This window comes from Nyctereutes procyonoides, unplaced genomic scaffold (assembly GCF_905146905.1).
Source record: "Nyctereutes procyonoides isolate TBG_1078 unplaced genomic scaffold, NYPRO_anot_genome, whole genome shotgun sequence".
Taxonomy (NCBI): Eukaryota; Metazoa; Chordata; class Mammalia; order Carnivora; family Canidae; genus Nyctereutes; species Nyctereutes procyonoides.
Window position 1 is genome coordinate 17,224,519 of NW_026575024.1, and position 17,516 is coordinate 17,242,034.

Consider the following 17,516-nt stretch of genomic DNA (forward strand, 5'->3'; position numbering starts at 1 on the left):
TGGTCCACCAGATTCCTGTCTGACGTGCAGTGTGCCTTCCACAGTGCTCTGGTAAAGTCTGGTAAAATCAGCAGAATATTCAGCAGAATATTTTACTCAACCAGCAAAGCCACCTCTTCTCTGGCTGAAAGGGTCTCTCAGGGAAGTCATCCAGGAAGATGTTCTGAGTTTGAATGTGTTCCGTTCTTAGGTCTGCTCATCCGCCTTCCTTTCAAAAGCAAGATAAGAGAGGATCTCTTTCAGTGGAGGTGGGGGGAAAGGATGGGACACAGAATTAGACATCAGTTGTTACAGCGTCAGAGAGCTTCCCATGGATACTAAGGTAGAAATACTAAATGTGAGGACAGCGCAGAGGGTTGAACTGTGCAGTGAGTAGCCACAGGTGGCTACTGACCGTGTTTTGGTTTTGTATTTTATTTTATACAAATTCATCGAGGTTTAATTGAGATACAATAGTTAAAGTATGTAATTTGATACACTTTCACGTGTGTATGTTTGTGAAGCTCATCAGTCAAGGGACTAGACATATCCATCATCCTGTGAAGTTTCCCTGTTCCCATTTGTAATCCCTTCTTCTGCCCTTTCTACTCCCATTTGTCTCCAGGTGGTCACTGATCTGTGTTCTGTCACTGAACAGTTGACCCTTGCATGGCTTTGAACTGAGTAGGGTTGCTTATACATAGATTTTTTTCCATTAAATACAGTACAGTAAACGTATTTTCACTTCCTTATGGTTTTCTTGAATTTCAGTGTAAGAATATTGCATATAATACATAGAACATACAAAGCATATAATTATTGACAGTTTATGTTATCAGGAAAGCTTCTGGTCAATGTAGGCTCTTAGTCATTTAGTTTATAGGGGAAGACAAAAGTCATACGTGGATTTTTTGACTGTGCAGTGGGGGTTGCTGTTCTAACCCCCATGTTGTCAAAGGGTCAGCTGTGTATTAACTTGCATGTTCTAGAATTTTATATGAATGAAATCACATAGTTTGTATTCTTTTTTTTTTGTTCGACATAATTATTTTGAGATCTCTCTATGATGTATGTAAATACACTTTATTTTAAAGTTTTTTCTTTGTTGAATAATATTCCATTGTATGGAGGTACCACAATTTCTTTATACCCTCATCCATTGATGGACATATGGGTTATTAAGTTATGGGTTATTTAAAAACAAGTTGTTATGAACATGTGTGGACTCAAGTGGACATATGGGCAGGTGCCTTCATTTCTCTTGGACAAATGCCTAGGAGTGGAATGGCTGGGTCATATGGCAGATGTAGAACTTTTAAAGAACCTCTGAGCTGTTTTCTTGTATGGTTGTACCATTTTACATTCCCATCAGCAGTGGATGGGAGTTGGAGTTTCTTATCAACATCCCTGCCAACACTTGGTATGGTTGTTCTTTGTAGTTTTAGCCATTTGAACAGGTGTGTGGTGGTATCTCCTTGTGATTCTCGTTTTTCTTTTCCTCATGAACAGTGAAGTTGAACGCTTCTCTGTGCTAGTTTGCTGATATTTGTGTGTCATCTTTGGTGCCATGTCTGTTTAAATTATTTTGCTCATTTATTGTTGGGTTGTTTTCCTTTATTACTGCATTTTGATAGTTCCTTATATGTTCTGGATACAAATCCTTTGTCAGATACATGCTTTGCAAAGATTTTCTGTCTACCTGTGGTTTGTCTTTTCATTCTCTAAAGTGTGGCATTGGGGGAGCAATTTTTAAATTAGGATGAAATTAAATTTAACATCTTTTTCTTTTTTGGATCTTGTCCTGGCATCATTTCTAAGAAATCTTTGCCTGACTCAGGGCCACAGTGATTTTTTTCTTGTTTTCTTCTAGAAATTTTATAATTTTATAGCTTTTATGTTTTAGGTCTATGATCCATTTTCAGTTAATTTTGCATATGGTGTGAGGTATGCATCAAAGTTCTTATTTCTTTTTTGTGTGCATTTGGATATCTCAGTTGTTCCAGCATTGGTAGTTGAAGAACATTCTTTCTCTGCTGTGCTGCTTTTGCCCACAGATGTATGGGACTATTCCTGGGTTCTTTGTTCTGTTCCATTGATCTCTTTGTCTGTCTTTCTACCGCCATCACACTGACTTGGTCACTGTGAGCTTTATCATAAGTTTTGAAATCAGGTATTGTTAGTCTTCCAGTAGTTGTTCCTTTTCACAGTGATTATGGCTGTTCTAGGTCTTTTGCATTTCCATATGACTTTTAGAATCACTTTGTCAACCTCTGCACAAAAAAGCCTGTTGGGATTTTGATGGGGATTGATTGCATTGAATCTATAAATCACTTTTGGAGAGAACTGACATCTTAGCAATAATGACTTTTTTGAGTATGAACATGGTATATTTCTTCATTCATTTAACATCTATGGTGATTTCACTCAGCACTCACTGTAATTTGCAGTGTGATAGGTCTGACACATTTTTTTTTTCTCCGACTTATTCTTAGATATCTGATATTTTTGGTGGATAAAAATCTCAATTTCTGACTTTTACTGCTAGTGTATAGGAATAAAATTGACTTTCACATATTGATCTTGTATCCTGCAACCCTGTTAAACTTAGGATGGCTATTTACATTTAAATTAATTAAAATAAAATTCAGAACTTAGATGGCCCATCACACATTTCAAGTGCACAGTAGCCACATGTGTCTAGTGGCTACCATGGTGGACAAGTGTAGACAGGACATTTGAGATGTAGAAAGGCTTTTTGGAGAGCATTGCTTGAGCTTCAACAAAAGATGAATATTCGTTGGAAGAAGCTAACTCCAGTGACCTCCACCTTCATTTATTGAAAGTTTATCATCTCTTCTGGCTGACATAGTTCGGATATTGGTCCCCAACCCATGCCCAGCCATCTCTGTACACTTGGGTAGAAGTCCATGGCATCACTTCTCTTCTTGCATTTGAAACCACTTCCTACAGTTAGGAAATCCCTAGGAGGGAGAGCACCTCTGGGGGCTGATGGTTCTTCCTTGCTCCTCAGCAGTGCGGTAGAATGAGGTTTTTTTAAAAATTTATTTATTCATGAGAGACACAGAGAGAGAGGGGCAGAGACACAGGCAGAGGGAGAAGCAGGCTCCATGTGGGGAGCCCAATGTGGGACTCGATCCCAGGATCATGCCCTGAGCCCAAGGCAGACACTTAACTGCTGAGCCATCCAGGCATCCCAAGTGCAATAGAAGGTAAAGGAAAGTAGTGCCTGACCCTCTTGCTTCCCCAGGCTGCCTGCAGACCACAGGAATCATGGTAAACTTCCTTGTGTCACTCAAGTAGTTAGCGTTAATTAATCTTTCAGTTGTAATTCGTGTTCATGTGTGTGCATCAGACTCTCTATAGGAGTTTTGTCATTTCAGTGGCATCACCTCAGTTGGGTCAGAAGACTGAGAAGGAATAATCACAATATTTTCAACACCTTTATTTAGCTTTTCCAATTATTTTATGATGACTCTTGCTACATTTCTGAATTGCATGTCCTGAACCTTGGGTTTATCAGTGGAAGGATTTAGAACATAATGGAAGTATTGGAGAGAATAGGTAGATACACACAGTGTGGGTCTCTTCTGCATCTTACTTATTTATGTACTTTTCAATATAAACCAAATCTTATTTCACAGAACATTTTTCAGGTGCCTTACAATGGGACATAAAGCCTGACAAGATAGCATAAATTAAAAGTGAGGCAAAGGGATATAGGAGTAAAAAAAAAGCCACTGTGGAGCTGGCCATAATGTTAAAACTGCATCCCTCCACATCTGTGGCTAACTTGTGGGTCACAGGCAGAGTCCACTGCACCACAGCCGCCAACGGAATAAAGGAAGCTTGTCAGATACACAGTTCAGTGTCCACAAGATAAACACAAACCAATTTCTCGGGAAAATTCTAACTTGTTCGCACAGAAGCCAGACAGGAATTGTTCCCAGGCGTCCTCATAAAGAAAAATAGCGTGTAATGTAAGGAACAGCGCTCTCCACCAAAGTCTTATTGAGGGCACACAAGTGAGTTTCATAGGCTTGTTTCCCATAATGATGCTCCGTGCAAAAGCAGTGTGGAGAGGTGGTCAAGGAGGGAAGGGGATGGGGTTGGGTAATGCAATATGACAAAAGTCCCCAGTTCTCTGCTAATCTGTTTCCATCTTGGGACACTTTAAATGTAACAGGTGAGTGAATAGTTTCAATAGCTATTCCTTTAAGGAAACCACCAGAAATACCGCCTCTCTCATCTGTATTTCAGGAACTGTTGGGAGGTAGATGGTTTACACTGTGCTCTCTGGCAAATGCCTACTTGGCTAGGTAAGTCCGGGCTTATATTCAGCAGTGTAGTTGGAAGTAAGTTAATGTCTTTGTACAAAATATGAGGCACCTGTCATGACACCTGCCTGCCACTCAGGAGACCACTGCATCCTGATCTGAGACAGCCTAAGGGAGTAATGAATTTCTCATGAGATGCTGCTTTGGATCTGTTCCAGCGCCCGGAGGAGCAGTGTACAGATGGGCCAAAGGTTCTGTTCCATATATCCGGGCTTTTGTGACTCAGTCTGAGAATTTCCAAAGTAAGTGAAACAGGTATATTGTGGCCAAGGGGCTACCTTTCAACAGTGCTGTCTCCTTCTGTAGCTACCAAGACACACTTGGAATCACTGTAAGTCACCAAAGATGGAAACATTTTTATCCACCACTCTTAAGTCAGGGAAATAAAGCCAGTGATTTTGTTTCTAGAATAGTATGTCAGTGCTCCTTCTTTCTGGCAATGTCTGGGGAGTTGTTGGTGGACTTCTAGTTTAAGGATAATCCTTGTTGTCTTTGTTGGAGAGAATGCCTGTCTTCCTTTCTGTAGAATGGGACTCCAGAGCTTGCTTATCCTTAAGTGCTTTCTGATCATAAATTAATAAGTTAAAAAGAAAGTCCAGCCCATACCCCTGTTTTACTCTCTCCTGGAAACTTTATATGCTCTTTAGAAATCCTCAGCTGCTGGTGCTGGCTTTTGTGGAATTAGCAAGAAGCTCTACCTAAGAATCAGTGGATAGAATCTATGCAAAAATGTGCATCCCTGAGCCTAGAAAAAAGCTAGTCCTTTAGGGAAAAGGCTGATAGAGGCCAATAGAAGTTATAAATGAGCTCATCTTGTTTGAGGGCGATCTCTCCTTGAGGCGAACGAGTATAATGCCATAGCCTATGGTGAAGGGCCTCATTCATAACTTGGTAATTTCTTATGTGATACAGTGGCATGAGCGATACAAACTTATAATTTTTAAGCATTTTTTAAAGCAAATAGATGTTGTGCATTCTGAGCAGAATGCCCGTCAAATAGTCAAAGCAGCCTACAGTTTGGGAAGCCCTTTAAAAAACAAAAAAACAATGTTCAGGGTACAGCTAGGTAGAAGTGTGCTGACCAATTATCAGTATGGCACAGTGGAAAAATGTGTATGAGAATATCTTTTCTGGAAGGGGTTTGGCAGTAGATAGAAGTCTTAAATGTACATATTCTTTCAACAAGTAATTTTACTTTTGGGAGTTTACCTAAGAAAATAACCAGAGAAAGAAACCATTTATCTGCAAGTATGTTCAAAAGGATAAAACCTGAAAACATGCTGAATGTCCAGAAGGAACTGATGAAGTAAGTGCTGGAATAGAGTCATTAAATACCAGGTTATAGAAGTATATATAATGCCATTTTCACTGTATGTGTTTAAGTGGAAAGAGCAGGTTATAAAACAATGTGTCCGGTATATATTTTTTTATAAAAAATAAGCATGAATGCATATTTATGTGCACAAATGTATACATAGCTATATACATAGATACATTAACACTATAAGACACATATCAGGACTCTGAGTCATTGATTGTGATAGATTATCTACACTTTGTATCTTCACCTTTTCTGTTTCACCCAAATACTTTGAAATGAATATAGGTAACTAAGATAAACAGAAAAAAACACCAGCCACTGCAGAATTAGAAGCAGCAGCCCCCCATGGAGGATAAAATTACCCTCAGCTTGCCCTCACACCATCACCACCAGAGGCTGTTCACCCAAGAGGGAGGTTAGAGATATGTATTCCGTATGTGTCACCTGGTCTTTATGGAAGACTGTGGCCTGTGGGTCTCCGTGTGTAAACTTTTCAGGGCTCTGGAGCAGGCCCCGTCAGCCCCACCACAGAGCTTATTTCCAGGCCTCCCTACAAAGCATTTGCTTCACCATGGGTTTGTACAACAAATAACATTTGACGAGTTACAGAAATGAGGCCGTGAGTCCAAACGCTTGGCACAGATCTCAGTAGGGACAGCATATGTGTTTAGACAAATCACAGGCACTAGGCCCGGAGCAGACCCTAATCTGGCAGGAAAAGGCTCTTGCCCTGTGAGCGCATCAGCTCGACAGCAGTCACACCAGGGCTGACGAGATAAGCAGACATGTCAGTCCTTTCTGCAGCCGATTTTTCCGGTAAACCTGTTTCTCTGCTCTCTGAAGGGCTGCTGCTGATTCGGGGCTGTGAATGTGCTGGACCCAGCTCCTCCACCTCCTGCCCACATCTGTACCCGGTGTCCCTTCCATGTGGGGCTGCTGTGGAAAACCTAGTCGCCACACCACAACTAAACAGTGGTGGTAAATGAATGATAACAGCTGATGTTTGTGGCTTGGTTACACATAGAATGGGTTTAATTCTCATAGCCAGGCTTTTAGGGAGTTGCTGTTGATAGCCCTGGTTGTATATGAGACTAAGTCTTTGAGGTGGGTCAGTGAGTCCCACAGGCCATGTTCCCATAGGTCCTGAGCAGTGGAGGCAGGATTGGAACATCTGTGTCACGTTCTTCAGTCCTGAGCATCCTGCCACGGTCACCTTGTAGACCTGATGCTTACATCACCATGTCAGCCTTTCCTTCCCTACTGGAGGCTTCCTTTAAAAAAAAAAAAAAATCATTTATTTAGCACACATTTATACACCTTTATTTATTTTTTTTTAAATTTTTAAAAATTTATTTATGATAGTCACAGAGAGAGAGAGAGAGAGGCAGAGACACAGGGAGAGGGAGAAGCAGGCTCCACGCACCGGGAGCCTGATGTGGGATTCTTTCCCGGGTCTCCAGGATCGCGCCCTGGGCCAAAGGCAGGCGCCAAACCGCTGCGCCACCCAGGGATCCCCCATTTATACACCTTTAATTTGCACTGTAGTAGATACTTAGAGATTTGTGTTTCTCAGATTTACAAAGAAAAGTCAACAAAAAATACCCCTGAATTTTTTTTAAATTTTTTTTCAAATTGCTCCCATCCAGTTGCCTTCTTACTTCTCCCCTTCTTGGCCACATTTCCTAAATCTGACGTCTATGCTGGCAGTGTGGCTTTCTTCAACTCCCCCATTTTCCCAGTAGTGGCCCTTGTGAAGGTCACCAGTGCTTTCTCTTGTTGCTGGAGCTGATGGTGATGATGGTGATGGAGATGCTTCCTCATACTTGACTTTTTTTGGTGTTTGACTATGCTGACTGGCCTGCTTTGGAGATCTTCCTGCCCTCTTGGTTCTGTGAAATCATCTACTGACAACCATGAAAGGTCTGAGAGTTTACCTTATTTGCAGTTAGCCACACAGTGTCATAGATGCTGGCAGAAGATATGAGACTCGTGGGTCAGAAACAATGGTCGTTGGTCATAATGTAGCAGGCAATATGCCCTTCATGTTTGTGACAGTTGCTGTTCTCCTAAGTCCCCGCTCCCAGCCAAGTCCAGTGAGAATGATGTGGGCTGGCTCTGGGTCAGGTTTGCATATAGTGGGTCTGCATCATGGCTGGGGAACACAGTGCTTGGGAATCCCTCACTTTTTATTGTTAGCTTTATCGACATAATTTATAAACCATAAAGCTTAGCGAGTCTGGAATTCAGTGGTTTTTAGCGTATTGGCAACCTTGGCACCATCTCCACATACTTTGTCTTTCATTTTCACCTTAGTTACCTTAGATCAAAAACAGCTCCTTTAGGGCCACCCCAGGGGATGGGAATCTAGCTGGGCTTTGGATCCACAGAAGGTTGCATTCTCTTCAGTTTCTCAGTACCTGACGCACAAGCCTCTCCTTTCTCATCCTGTACAGCACAGCTCTGAGGATCCTAGCCAACTCAGACCTGGAAATTTCCCTTCACACACTTATTGTTTCCTCCTTCACTTCCTAATACCCTTTCCTGGGGGCCTTCCCTCAGCCTGTCCTCAGCGTATGTGCTTCAAAATTTGATCTCTGCTCCTCCCGGCCCCCAGCACATGGGAGCTGGTGAGAGAGAAGTGAGCAAGGTGCACCTGCGTCGCGTCCTCGGGGGGCTTACTGTCTGACAGCAGAGACAGACATTGAGTAACACAGAATCAGATATTTGAGCACAAATGTGACCAGGCTACCAGGGAAAGAGAAGGGTCTGCTGGGTAGAGAGTCGGAAGGATCTCTATGAGTATCTGTCTGAGAAGCACCCTTGGAGGAAGTGGCCTTTGAATAGGCGTTCGGAGAGGGGACTGGGAGTAGTCAAAGGGATATAGTGCCACACAGGGAGGTGGCATGTGTGCTCGCTCTTCACCAGCTGCTCATCCTCTTTGCTCAGGGCTTCTCATTCCTTCTGGGGCTTAATCCAGGACCCTCCCAAATCTGCAGACTCTGCAGGAGCTCTGAACCCAGACGTCAGCCCCAAATGAGTAGTCCGCCATGCGCACAGGGGACCCTTGGGAAGACTTCAGTACAGCTAATCAGAAATGATTTATGTCCACTTCTATTTCTTTTAACTTTTAATAAAAAATAATCAAAAGCTATTCTTTAGAGACTGCCAGAGAGGTACAAATATGGTCCTAAGAAAATCAATGAGTCAGATTTTAGTGAGTTTTCCAAATGTCATGCCTTTGAAGCAGTAGGACTAGAAGTGAAAAGAATATTCATTTGCAAATGAATTGTGAGAATTTCACCTAAATATTTTCTAGCCTGCCAGGAGAGAAGGCTTCCAGGACCCTGTATTAGAGCATCTCCTGTGGAACAGGCATCATGTCTATTGCATACCCGTTCCCTTTTATTAAAGACAGTACCATTTCCACTTTCACCAATCACAAATCAATTACAGGTCTGCATGCTCTCTCTGAAATAATGACAGCCATTTTTTCAGGCTATGTCTTATCTCTTTGTGAAGGGAATAATGCCATGACATAGGAGCAGAGGGGAGGGGGAATTGCAAAATGATGAGGCCATTAGAGATGCCTCCATGGCTGTAATAGAGTAGTGTGAAAACAGCAGACTCTGTGGCATCCAGTGCTTCTCTGGTTTCCTCTCTAGGTAGTTCCTGAAGGTAAGTTTGCTTGGGGGTAGAAGGATACATGTGTGCCAGGGTCAGAAATACTAAAGTGTGGGTTTTTGCAGCCCCTGTTCTTGCAAAGAGTGTGACTCTCAAATGATGTTAAAAAAAAAAAAGGGCAGCTAAGGAAAGATGGAATTTGAGTTGTTTTAAAAGAGAGACAAGCCGATGAAAGAGGAAAAAGAAAAACGATGGATTTCAGAGGAAGCGGTTGCCACGATGAAAGAGTCATGAGTATAAAATGGGATTAAGCAGGACCACTGCTTAGGCTTTTACTGTGCTTTCGTTCAATTTAGAACATGTGTATACCCCTGGATGGATGAATTGGATAAAGGTCCACCTTCTGGGCAGATGCATCCTCATGGGCTTAGAGCTTGGCAAGCAGGCAAAACCTCTGGGCAAAGAAAACAGATAACCTTTCTCCAGTGGGCCCAGTGAGCCAGTGGTTTGGACTCTGGTTTGCCAGTAGAGCATGAGCTGGCTTTGAATGGCACAGCAGTGGCTGGGCATCTTTGGTGCAGTGACCAATTGTTCAGTGACAGGAAGTGGCCTGGATTTAAGGAATGTTTCCATTCATGTGTTCTGTGGTATGGTTTGGCTCTTTCAAATATTGAGGGACTTAAGGCAGTGATAACCTTCATATCTTGGAGACCTAGGACAAAATAAGCAGTATCAGCATCACTTGGGAACTTATTAGGAATGCGGATTGTCTAGGGCGCCTGGGTGGCTCAGTGGTTGAGCATCTGCCTTCAGCTCAGGTCGTGATACTGGCATCCTGGGATCGAGTCCCACATCAGGCTCCTCACAGGGAGCCTGCTTCTCTCTCTGCCTATGTCTCTGCCTCTCTCTCTCTTCTTTGATGAATAAATAAATAGTATCTTTTAAAAAATGCAGATTATCTGACCTTCCTCCTGACCTGCTGAATCACCCTCCAGGTGATTCCAATGCCTGCTAACTCTTGAGATCCCCTGCTTTAGACTTATGAAGTTGGATTAAGAAAACCTCACCTGAACCTAGTAGCATGTCAGGTATGCCATTGCTTAATAATGTCCTCAGCGAATCTGTTAGCCAAGAATGTGGGAAAATGCTTGGGCAGTGCATCTTTATGTAGATATTTCTGACTTTGAGACCACTGAGGTTTCCAGAAAGCTAGGCATCTGGCTTCTGTCACAAAATTTCCCAAAATGTTTTCTCTGGGGCCATCATTTCCTGCAAGATGGCAGTTGGTATTCTTTGAAAAAGCAAAGTAAGTTTCTGGAACAGGGCACATTCTACCCTCCCCTCACAGAGTCCTGGTGTAACCATGCATTATCACATAGGGATGGCAGTTGGTCCCTGGGATTATAAGGCCTCCTTATCTGGAATCAGACTACCTGGGTCAATGTGCTAACTCAGTCACTCAGCAAAGTCATATGACACTTGCTACAGCCCATGTGGTTGGTTCAGACTCACTGAGTCAGAATCTGGCTTTTTAATGGGAGCCCCAGGGGATTTGTATGCAGGGTCTGTTGAAAAGTACCATTGAAAAGGCATGAGAAGGTTGAGAAGGCATATTGCTTGATTTATTTCTGCCTCAGTTTCCTCATTTGTAAAATAGAAGTAATAATAGGGCTTCTCTCACTTTATCATGCATGAGAAGCACCTGGAGGGTTTGTTAAAACTGGGCTGTCCCCACCCATCATGTTTCCCATTTCATAGGTTTAGGGTGGGGCTAGAGAATTTGCATGTCTGACAGGTTCCCAGGGGATGCTCCTATAGTGGCTTTGCAGACCACACTTTGAGAACCAGTGTTCTAGATCCATCTAAGAGCATAGCTCTCAATGCTGACCTTATTGTCCTCCACGAAACATGCTATTTCAATACTCAACTTTATACTTTTTCCTTTTTGCTGTTTGTTGGAACTTTAACTCTTCCTGTAAATTCCTCTGGGCAGAAATTATACCTTCCACATCCCGTACTCTCTCATTTTATGTTGTGTTGAATAATGAGGACATTTCCAATGTTGTTAATAATAGAATAAGGAAGGGGAAAAACACAGATTGCCCAGCCCAATAAATAGTATCTACAGATGGATATAGGCCTGGGATTCTCTTTAAAATTTACATTTCCAACAGGTTTCCAGGTAATGCTGATGGTCCAGGAACCACCCTCAGATAAGCACTTTCATAGAGATTTTTAAAGGATTAAGTGAATTCTGTTATGGAAGCCAGTTAATGCAGTGCCTAGCAGACTATGTACTTACAAATGTTAATGTGACTTTTACTTAAATACTCAGACAAATTTTGTTAGGTTGAGCAAAATATTTCTCAAACCCACTTAGTTATGGAACTTTTTATTCATGGGAGATATGTGACTTTTGGGAGAAGCAGCGTGTGATTGCAAGGGTACTCAAGCTTTCCCACGTAGTGTTAGTAGAGTCCCGTTCCCAGCCTGGTCCCCCCTTCCCGCCTTTTTGAACATAGGTTCAGGAGCAGACTACCCACAAATCTCAAGGCAGTGGCTCACGGAACTTCAGGAGACCACATGTATTATGAATGTACCATAAGAGGAGAAGGAGATAGGAAAGTGCGAGTAGGAGAGATCCCATTGGTGTCCTGGATGGTGTCCTTTCTGAGCCAGTGCCCCCAACCCTTCCGCAGTGCATGATTGGCTGCCAAAAGCTCACAGCTCCCTCTTGCCCAGAGAACTGCCTAGGGGCAAATGAGAATAGTCTTCTTTCCCTACCTGGCAGGCCATGGCCAGTGAGTGACTGACGTGGGGTATGTACCAGTGCTGGCTCCTTGCGTCAAGCTGGGATCCACTCTGGTATACTTTGCGCTTCCGAGGTGGAGTCAGGCTGAAGCCGGACCAGGTTTTGACCACATCCTTCCTCGGCTCCTTCCCTCACCGTCTTTCACTCTCTTTCTCTTGAGGGCACTCAGTAGGTCACCATGTCTCAGACTCTGCTTCTGGGAATCCCAGTTCTATCAGTGCCCACTGGGAAATTTATCCAATTTGCCACAGACACAGGGGCCAGAAGATGATTCCATTTTACAATAATAGATGCAAATCTGAGAGACGAAAGGAGGTATAGTTGAAATTTCAGAAGAAGGATATACTTAACATGTGGAAAATTTCATAGGTACCAAAGGAGAATTTTCAGCGTGCAGGAGTGGCGACATGGGGGTTCTGACAGATTCTTCCCCAGGCTTCCATATGCATCATCCGTGGCTTGTCTCGGGACTTTGGCTTCTCTTTGCTGTCCCGCTCCCCTTTCCTAGCAGCCTAGCCATTTGCATCCCTGTGCATTTGTGTGGCACCTGGCGTCTTGGTTGGGAGGATTTCCTCTTGCACCTCGTCTCTGGGTTGAGGTCCGTTTCAGGCTCTTGGCCCCCTGCCTGCTCCACCCCTCCCTGTACCCCTTCAAACCTGCTCTGTTGCCTGTGAGCCTGGATTTCTTGAGTCTATTCCTGCTTGATGAAACCTCCCCTTGTTTTCTTGCCTTGCATGTTCTTTTCTGCCTGTGTCTGGGGCCGAGACCACGGTGGAAACCTGTGCTGCCGACACATGCCTTCTGCTTAAATCCCTTCTCCATGTTGTCATGGTGTTCTGGTCTCTGAGCCTGTCACCATGCCTGGTCTTCTAGAATCCCTCCTGATCTCAGTTCCTGGCTTGCTGCTCATTTGCTTTGACTTTCAGCCCCTTCTTGCCCTTCCGTCTGGGCTCATCTCCCTGAACTTCACCTTCATTTGTCCTTGCCGGTGGTCCATCACAGTTCCATTTCCTATCATGGCTCTGGGCTCTGCTGCCCATTCCAGTCCTGCTGTTGCCTGCTCCCAATATGACAAGTATGATTATTAAAAGGCCTATTTTCCAGAGATTTTATAAGACAACCTGCAATTTCCTTTCCTTCAATGGGAGAAAGCCTGGTGGTTCAGAAACTAAAGGGAAAAATTTGAATTGTTCAGGGGGATGCACTTTCTCCTCTCTGGTCCTGCTGGAATATGACATCATTAAGAAAGTAATGCTGGAGGTCACATCAAAATAAAATTTAAGCTAAATATAAAAAATGAATGCTTTGCACGTAATCAGCTCTTTGCCGTTTGTGTTGCTTTCTTATTGCCGATGCAACAAATTAGAGACACAGTGGCTTAAAACAACACAAACTTAAAAATAATAATAATAATAATAAAAAACCCACACAAACTTAGTACCTTGTGGTGGTGGAGATCAGAGGTCAGAAAGGAGTCTGACAGGGCTAGATCCAGGTGTTGGCCAGGCTGTGTTCCTTCTAGAGGGTGTAGTGGAGAATTCACTGTCTTACCTTTTACAGCTTCTGGAAGCTGTCTGCATTCTTTGGTTCTGGCCTCTCCTTCCACCTTCAAGCCATTAGTTACTTTGACCTCTGCTTCTGTGACCGCATGTCCCGTCTATGACTCTGACTCTCCTCCCGGTTTCTTATACAAGGTGCGTTGTGATTACATTGTGCCCACCTGTGTGATCCAGGATCGTCGCCACACCTCCAGATCCTGAAGCTAACATCTTTAACGTCCCTTTCGCCATGGAAGGTGACATGTTCCCAGGTTCCAGGGATTTAGCATACGGACATTGTGGGAGGCTATTATCCTTACCCACTTTTCATGGTTGATTTCATGGTTAGTTTGGAGAGCTCAGCTCACACCAGAATATGCTGTCATGTGCTGAGTATTCCCTACACATTGTCATTTCTACATCATGAGAACTTCATAAGCAGGCACCACTATGCTATCCATGATAGATGTAAGGAAACCAAAGCCCAGAGACTTGAACCAGGGCTGGAGGCTGCACATATTGGGTGTTTGCATGCATTTGTTTTATTACCATTTCCTTGTCCCATCTTTTCCCTAGCTCCCATCCCAGCCTCTCCCAAGTATCTAGCCTCCTGGGAGCTCAGCTATGACCGCTGGGGCACCAGCCAGATCCAGGAGGGAGAGGTTTCTGGGGCTTTGGGAGCAGTTACAGACAAGACATTTTATGCCACATTGGTCTGTTTACTTATTTACCAGCACAGTATTTTTTTTCCTGTCTGGATTTTTATATACTTCCCAATCCTTTACATCGAATATTTTTGTGAAATAAAACGCATACCTCAGTTATTGTGGTTTTCGTAAATTTTGTCACGAGGATGGGAGGCCATTTCCATCTGAAGATTTCAGTCTCGTTTTAATGCAGGCATGTGAGCTGATGTGTCTTGGGATAGGATTCGTGTTCATTCCCTGAGCTTCCATCCTCAGGAGTACCGGTTACTTACCTGGTACATCGTCATCTGATCGCTGTTTTCTTCATCGATTTGCCTCCCTTCTGTGCTTTCATCTGTGCTTTTTTGGTGATCTGGATTATTTTCTTAAGACTGTTCCCCCCGGGTCAGTGCTTTTCTGCGGTGTTGATTCTGCTGTTCACTTCTTGTTCTGTTTTGAAACCTGTAAGTGGCTTTGTTTGTTTCCCATAATTCTTTTGAGGTTTATTTTATTTCTTAGCACGTTTCTTATCCACTTGCCTCTTGGCTAATGGTCTGTAGAGTTCACGTGCTGGCATTGTTCTTGGTGTCTTCCATCTCCCAAATTTCTTGACTGTTCAAAGCATTGGGAGATCTGAGGAAAAGCCTACATCTTTGCATATTTCCCCCTACACAATATCCCTTCCTCCATCCCTGTCTTTGCTTTTTTTTTTTTGGTCCCCAGCTAAGAAATTGGTGGCACATAGGTAGATCTTGGCCACACTCATTAACTACCCTTTTCCATATTTGGGAATAAGTGTGCTGGAGGAGGTGAGGGGCGGGGAGTAGTTACCCCACTTTAGAGCAACACTTAGTATCTTTAGGCCAAGCCCGGACACCAGATGCCCTGCATACAAATCCCAGCTTTGCCACTTGCAAGCTGTGCAGGCCTGGGCAGGCAGCTCACTCCTCTGAGCTTCAGCTTTTCTCCTGTGCACAATGGAGATAATGAGTGTGCCCCCACTCCTTACAGATTTTTGTAAGGAATTAATGAAGGAGGAATGTAGAACACTTAGCCCGTAGTGATATTTAGTTGCTGTTAACTTAGATCAAAATGTCTGAGGTTCTAAGTAAATCAGGGTAGAAAATACCCAGCCAGAACCTCATCAGTCTCTTTCCAGGAATGAAGGGGCCCTGCCCAGAGAGGAGGAGAAAAATGAGCTGTTTTTGGTGCACTAATGTCTTCTGAGGCCTTTCTGTGCGTCCAGCCAACTTTTCCCCAGATCAGATCAGATCAGAGTTTGAGCAAGTGGTACCATCTCTTGCAAAAATGTATCTGGGCGTGAGGCAGGTGGTGGGCACTTTCAGCCCTAATGATTTTCTCCCTTCAGTTCCCTTGCATTATTCTTGTCCGGTCCTATTGCTGAGTTTCTGAAATGGGAGAGGATTATGGCTGCCCCTCAATGCTGCATGTTTTTCAAAAATACTATTTACTTTATTCTTTTCAAATATAAAAGCAATGTTTGAGGCAGAAAGCCTAGAAAATACTAAAAAGTAAAATGAAGAAAACCATCCCCTCCAACCTCCCTTTCCACCAATCTTCCTGGAACAAGTCACGCAGAAGCCTTGGTTTCTCTGTGTTTCTTGGCTTTTTGCTCCCTGCCCTCCCCTGCTGTTCCATCTCACCTGCTTGGGGCAGCTAAGCATGGTAGCTCCACCCCCTCTCCTGTTGCAGTCCTGACACATCACTGATGGGAGTGTGGATGGATGGAAGCAGGTCACATGTGTGCTCGAAGGGTTTGCTTGGGACAAGAAGCAATGAGGATTACATCATGGAAATTTCCAGGTGTGAGGAAGCTCCTAAATCCTGAGGTTTCCAATGAGACAAAGCACTCAGTTTTACTTTGGTAAAGAAATAAAAGCAGTGAGGATAGGGTCTCAGGGAAAAGATACTTGCCTCGAAGTCAGAAAAGCTGGATGAGGGACTTCCTTGCTCTGTATATTTGCACAGCCATGCTGACATTTGGATTCTGCTAAGAAGAGCTGCAGTGATACCTCAAACAAGGCTGCGAGGATTAAAAAGGAGATTCAGGGTCTGGCTCATGGAAGTTTAAAAGTTACTCAGGCTGCATCCTCAGACATGTGCTTATTAGTTGTTATAACTTGCTGCTGTAGAAGAGACTCATTCAAACTCAGAATATCGTACCTGAGATTCAGCACAGTACAGACAAAAATGCCTGTGCATTCACCTCGATTGTAGAAATGTTTACCAACTCGAGAGGTTGGGCACAGGGCTGGAGATGAAAAGGGGCTAAGTCACCTTGGGGAGCTCAGAGTCTAGTCTGTGGTGGGCAACGTGTAGGCAAAACACAAACACAAACCCACCAGAGATTGAATAGCTTCTAGAAGGTGGTGTGACCGTCCAGGGGAACTTAACGGATACGGCGATATGCTGAGTATGAGTTTTTAAGAGTGAGCGAATGTGCCCAGGCAGATAAGAGGTTCTAGGTGGAGGAAAGAGCAAATGCCAAGGAGGAGAGGTGCTGGAAAACCCCCATCCACACCATACCTGGGAACAGATTGGTAACTGTGAGGTGCCCTCAGGGCCTATGGCTGTGGTACCAGGACACCAGCCATGGGCCTGGGGGCCAGGCTGTTTGTTGTTATTTCATGGGTTATGTTTTCTGTCTTTGGAGGAACCTTGTGGGTTCTGCTTCAGAGATGAAGGAAGGCGGGAGGAAGGCTTAGGGCCAAATGCCAGCCTTATGCTCAGGCCAAGCAAGGAAGCAATGTGTTGGGAGGAGGCCTGTGCCCTCTCTTCTGACCATCAGGCACTGCCCTCCTGAATCAGCTTGCTAGCAGAGTTTGTACTTGAGTCAGATTGCTTGCAAAAGCCAGCCATGGATACTCCTTCTTGTGGAAAGCCCTGGCCCCAGGGGTGTGGGGAAAACATGGCCCCTTCTGAACCAGGGATCGCCTAGGGGCTATATGATGATGCGATTTCTCCTCCCCTTCCCTCCCTCTGTCCTGCAGCAATGGAACGGCCGGGACACGGCCCTTATGGTCACCCGCGTGGTCAACCACAGACGCTTCTCAGCCACGGTCAGTGTGGCTGACACGGCCCAGCGGAGCGTGAGCAAGTACCGCTGTGTGATCCGTTCCGATGGCGGCTCCGGTGTGTCCAACTATGCTGAGCTTATTGTGAAAGGTGAGTGGGGCTGAGTTC

The 17,516-nt window shown here is 44.1% G+C and overlaps 1 protein-coding gene across 3 annotated transcripts in view; it reads left to right on the forward strand.

Moving 5' to 3' along the window:
- The window catches only part of PTPRT (protein tyrosine phosphatase receptor type T), a 1,038,801-nt gene that overhangs the window by 360,602 nt on the left and 660,683 nt on the right, over positions 1-17,516 (forward strand). For all 3 annotated transcript variants that reach the window (XM_055306331.1, XM_055306315.1, XM_055306321.1), the window contains exon 6: positions 17,324-17,498. In XM_055306331.1, coding sequence (XP_055162306.1) covers positions 17,324-17,498 — 175 coding nt within the window. The remainder of the gene's footprint in view (positions 1-17,323; positions 17,499-17,516) is intronic.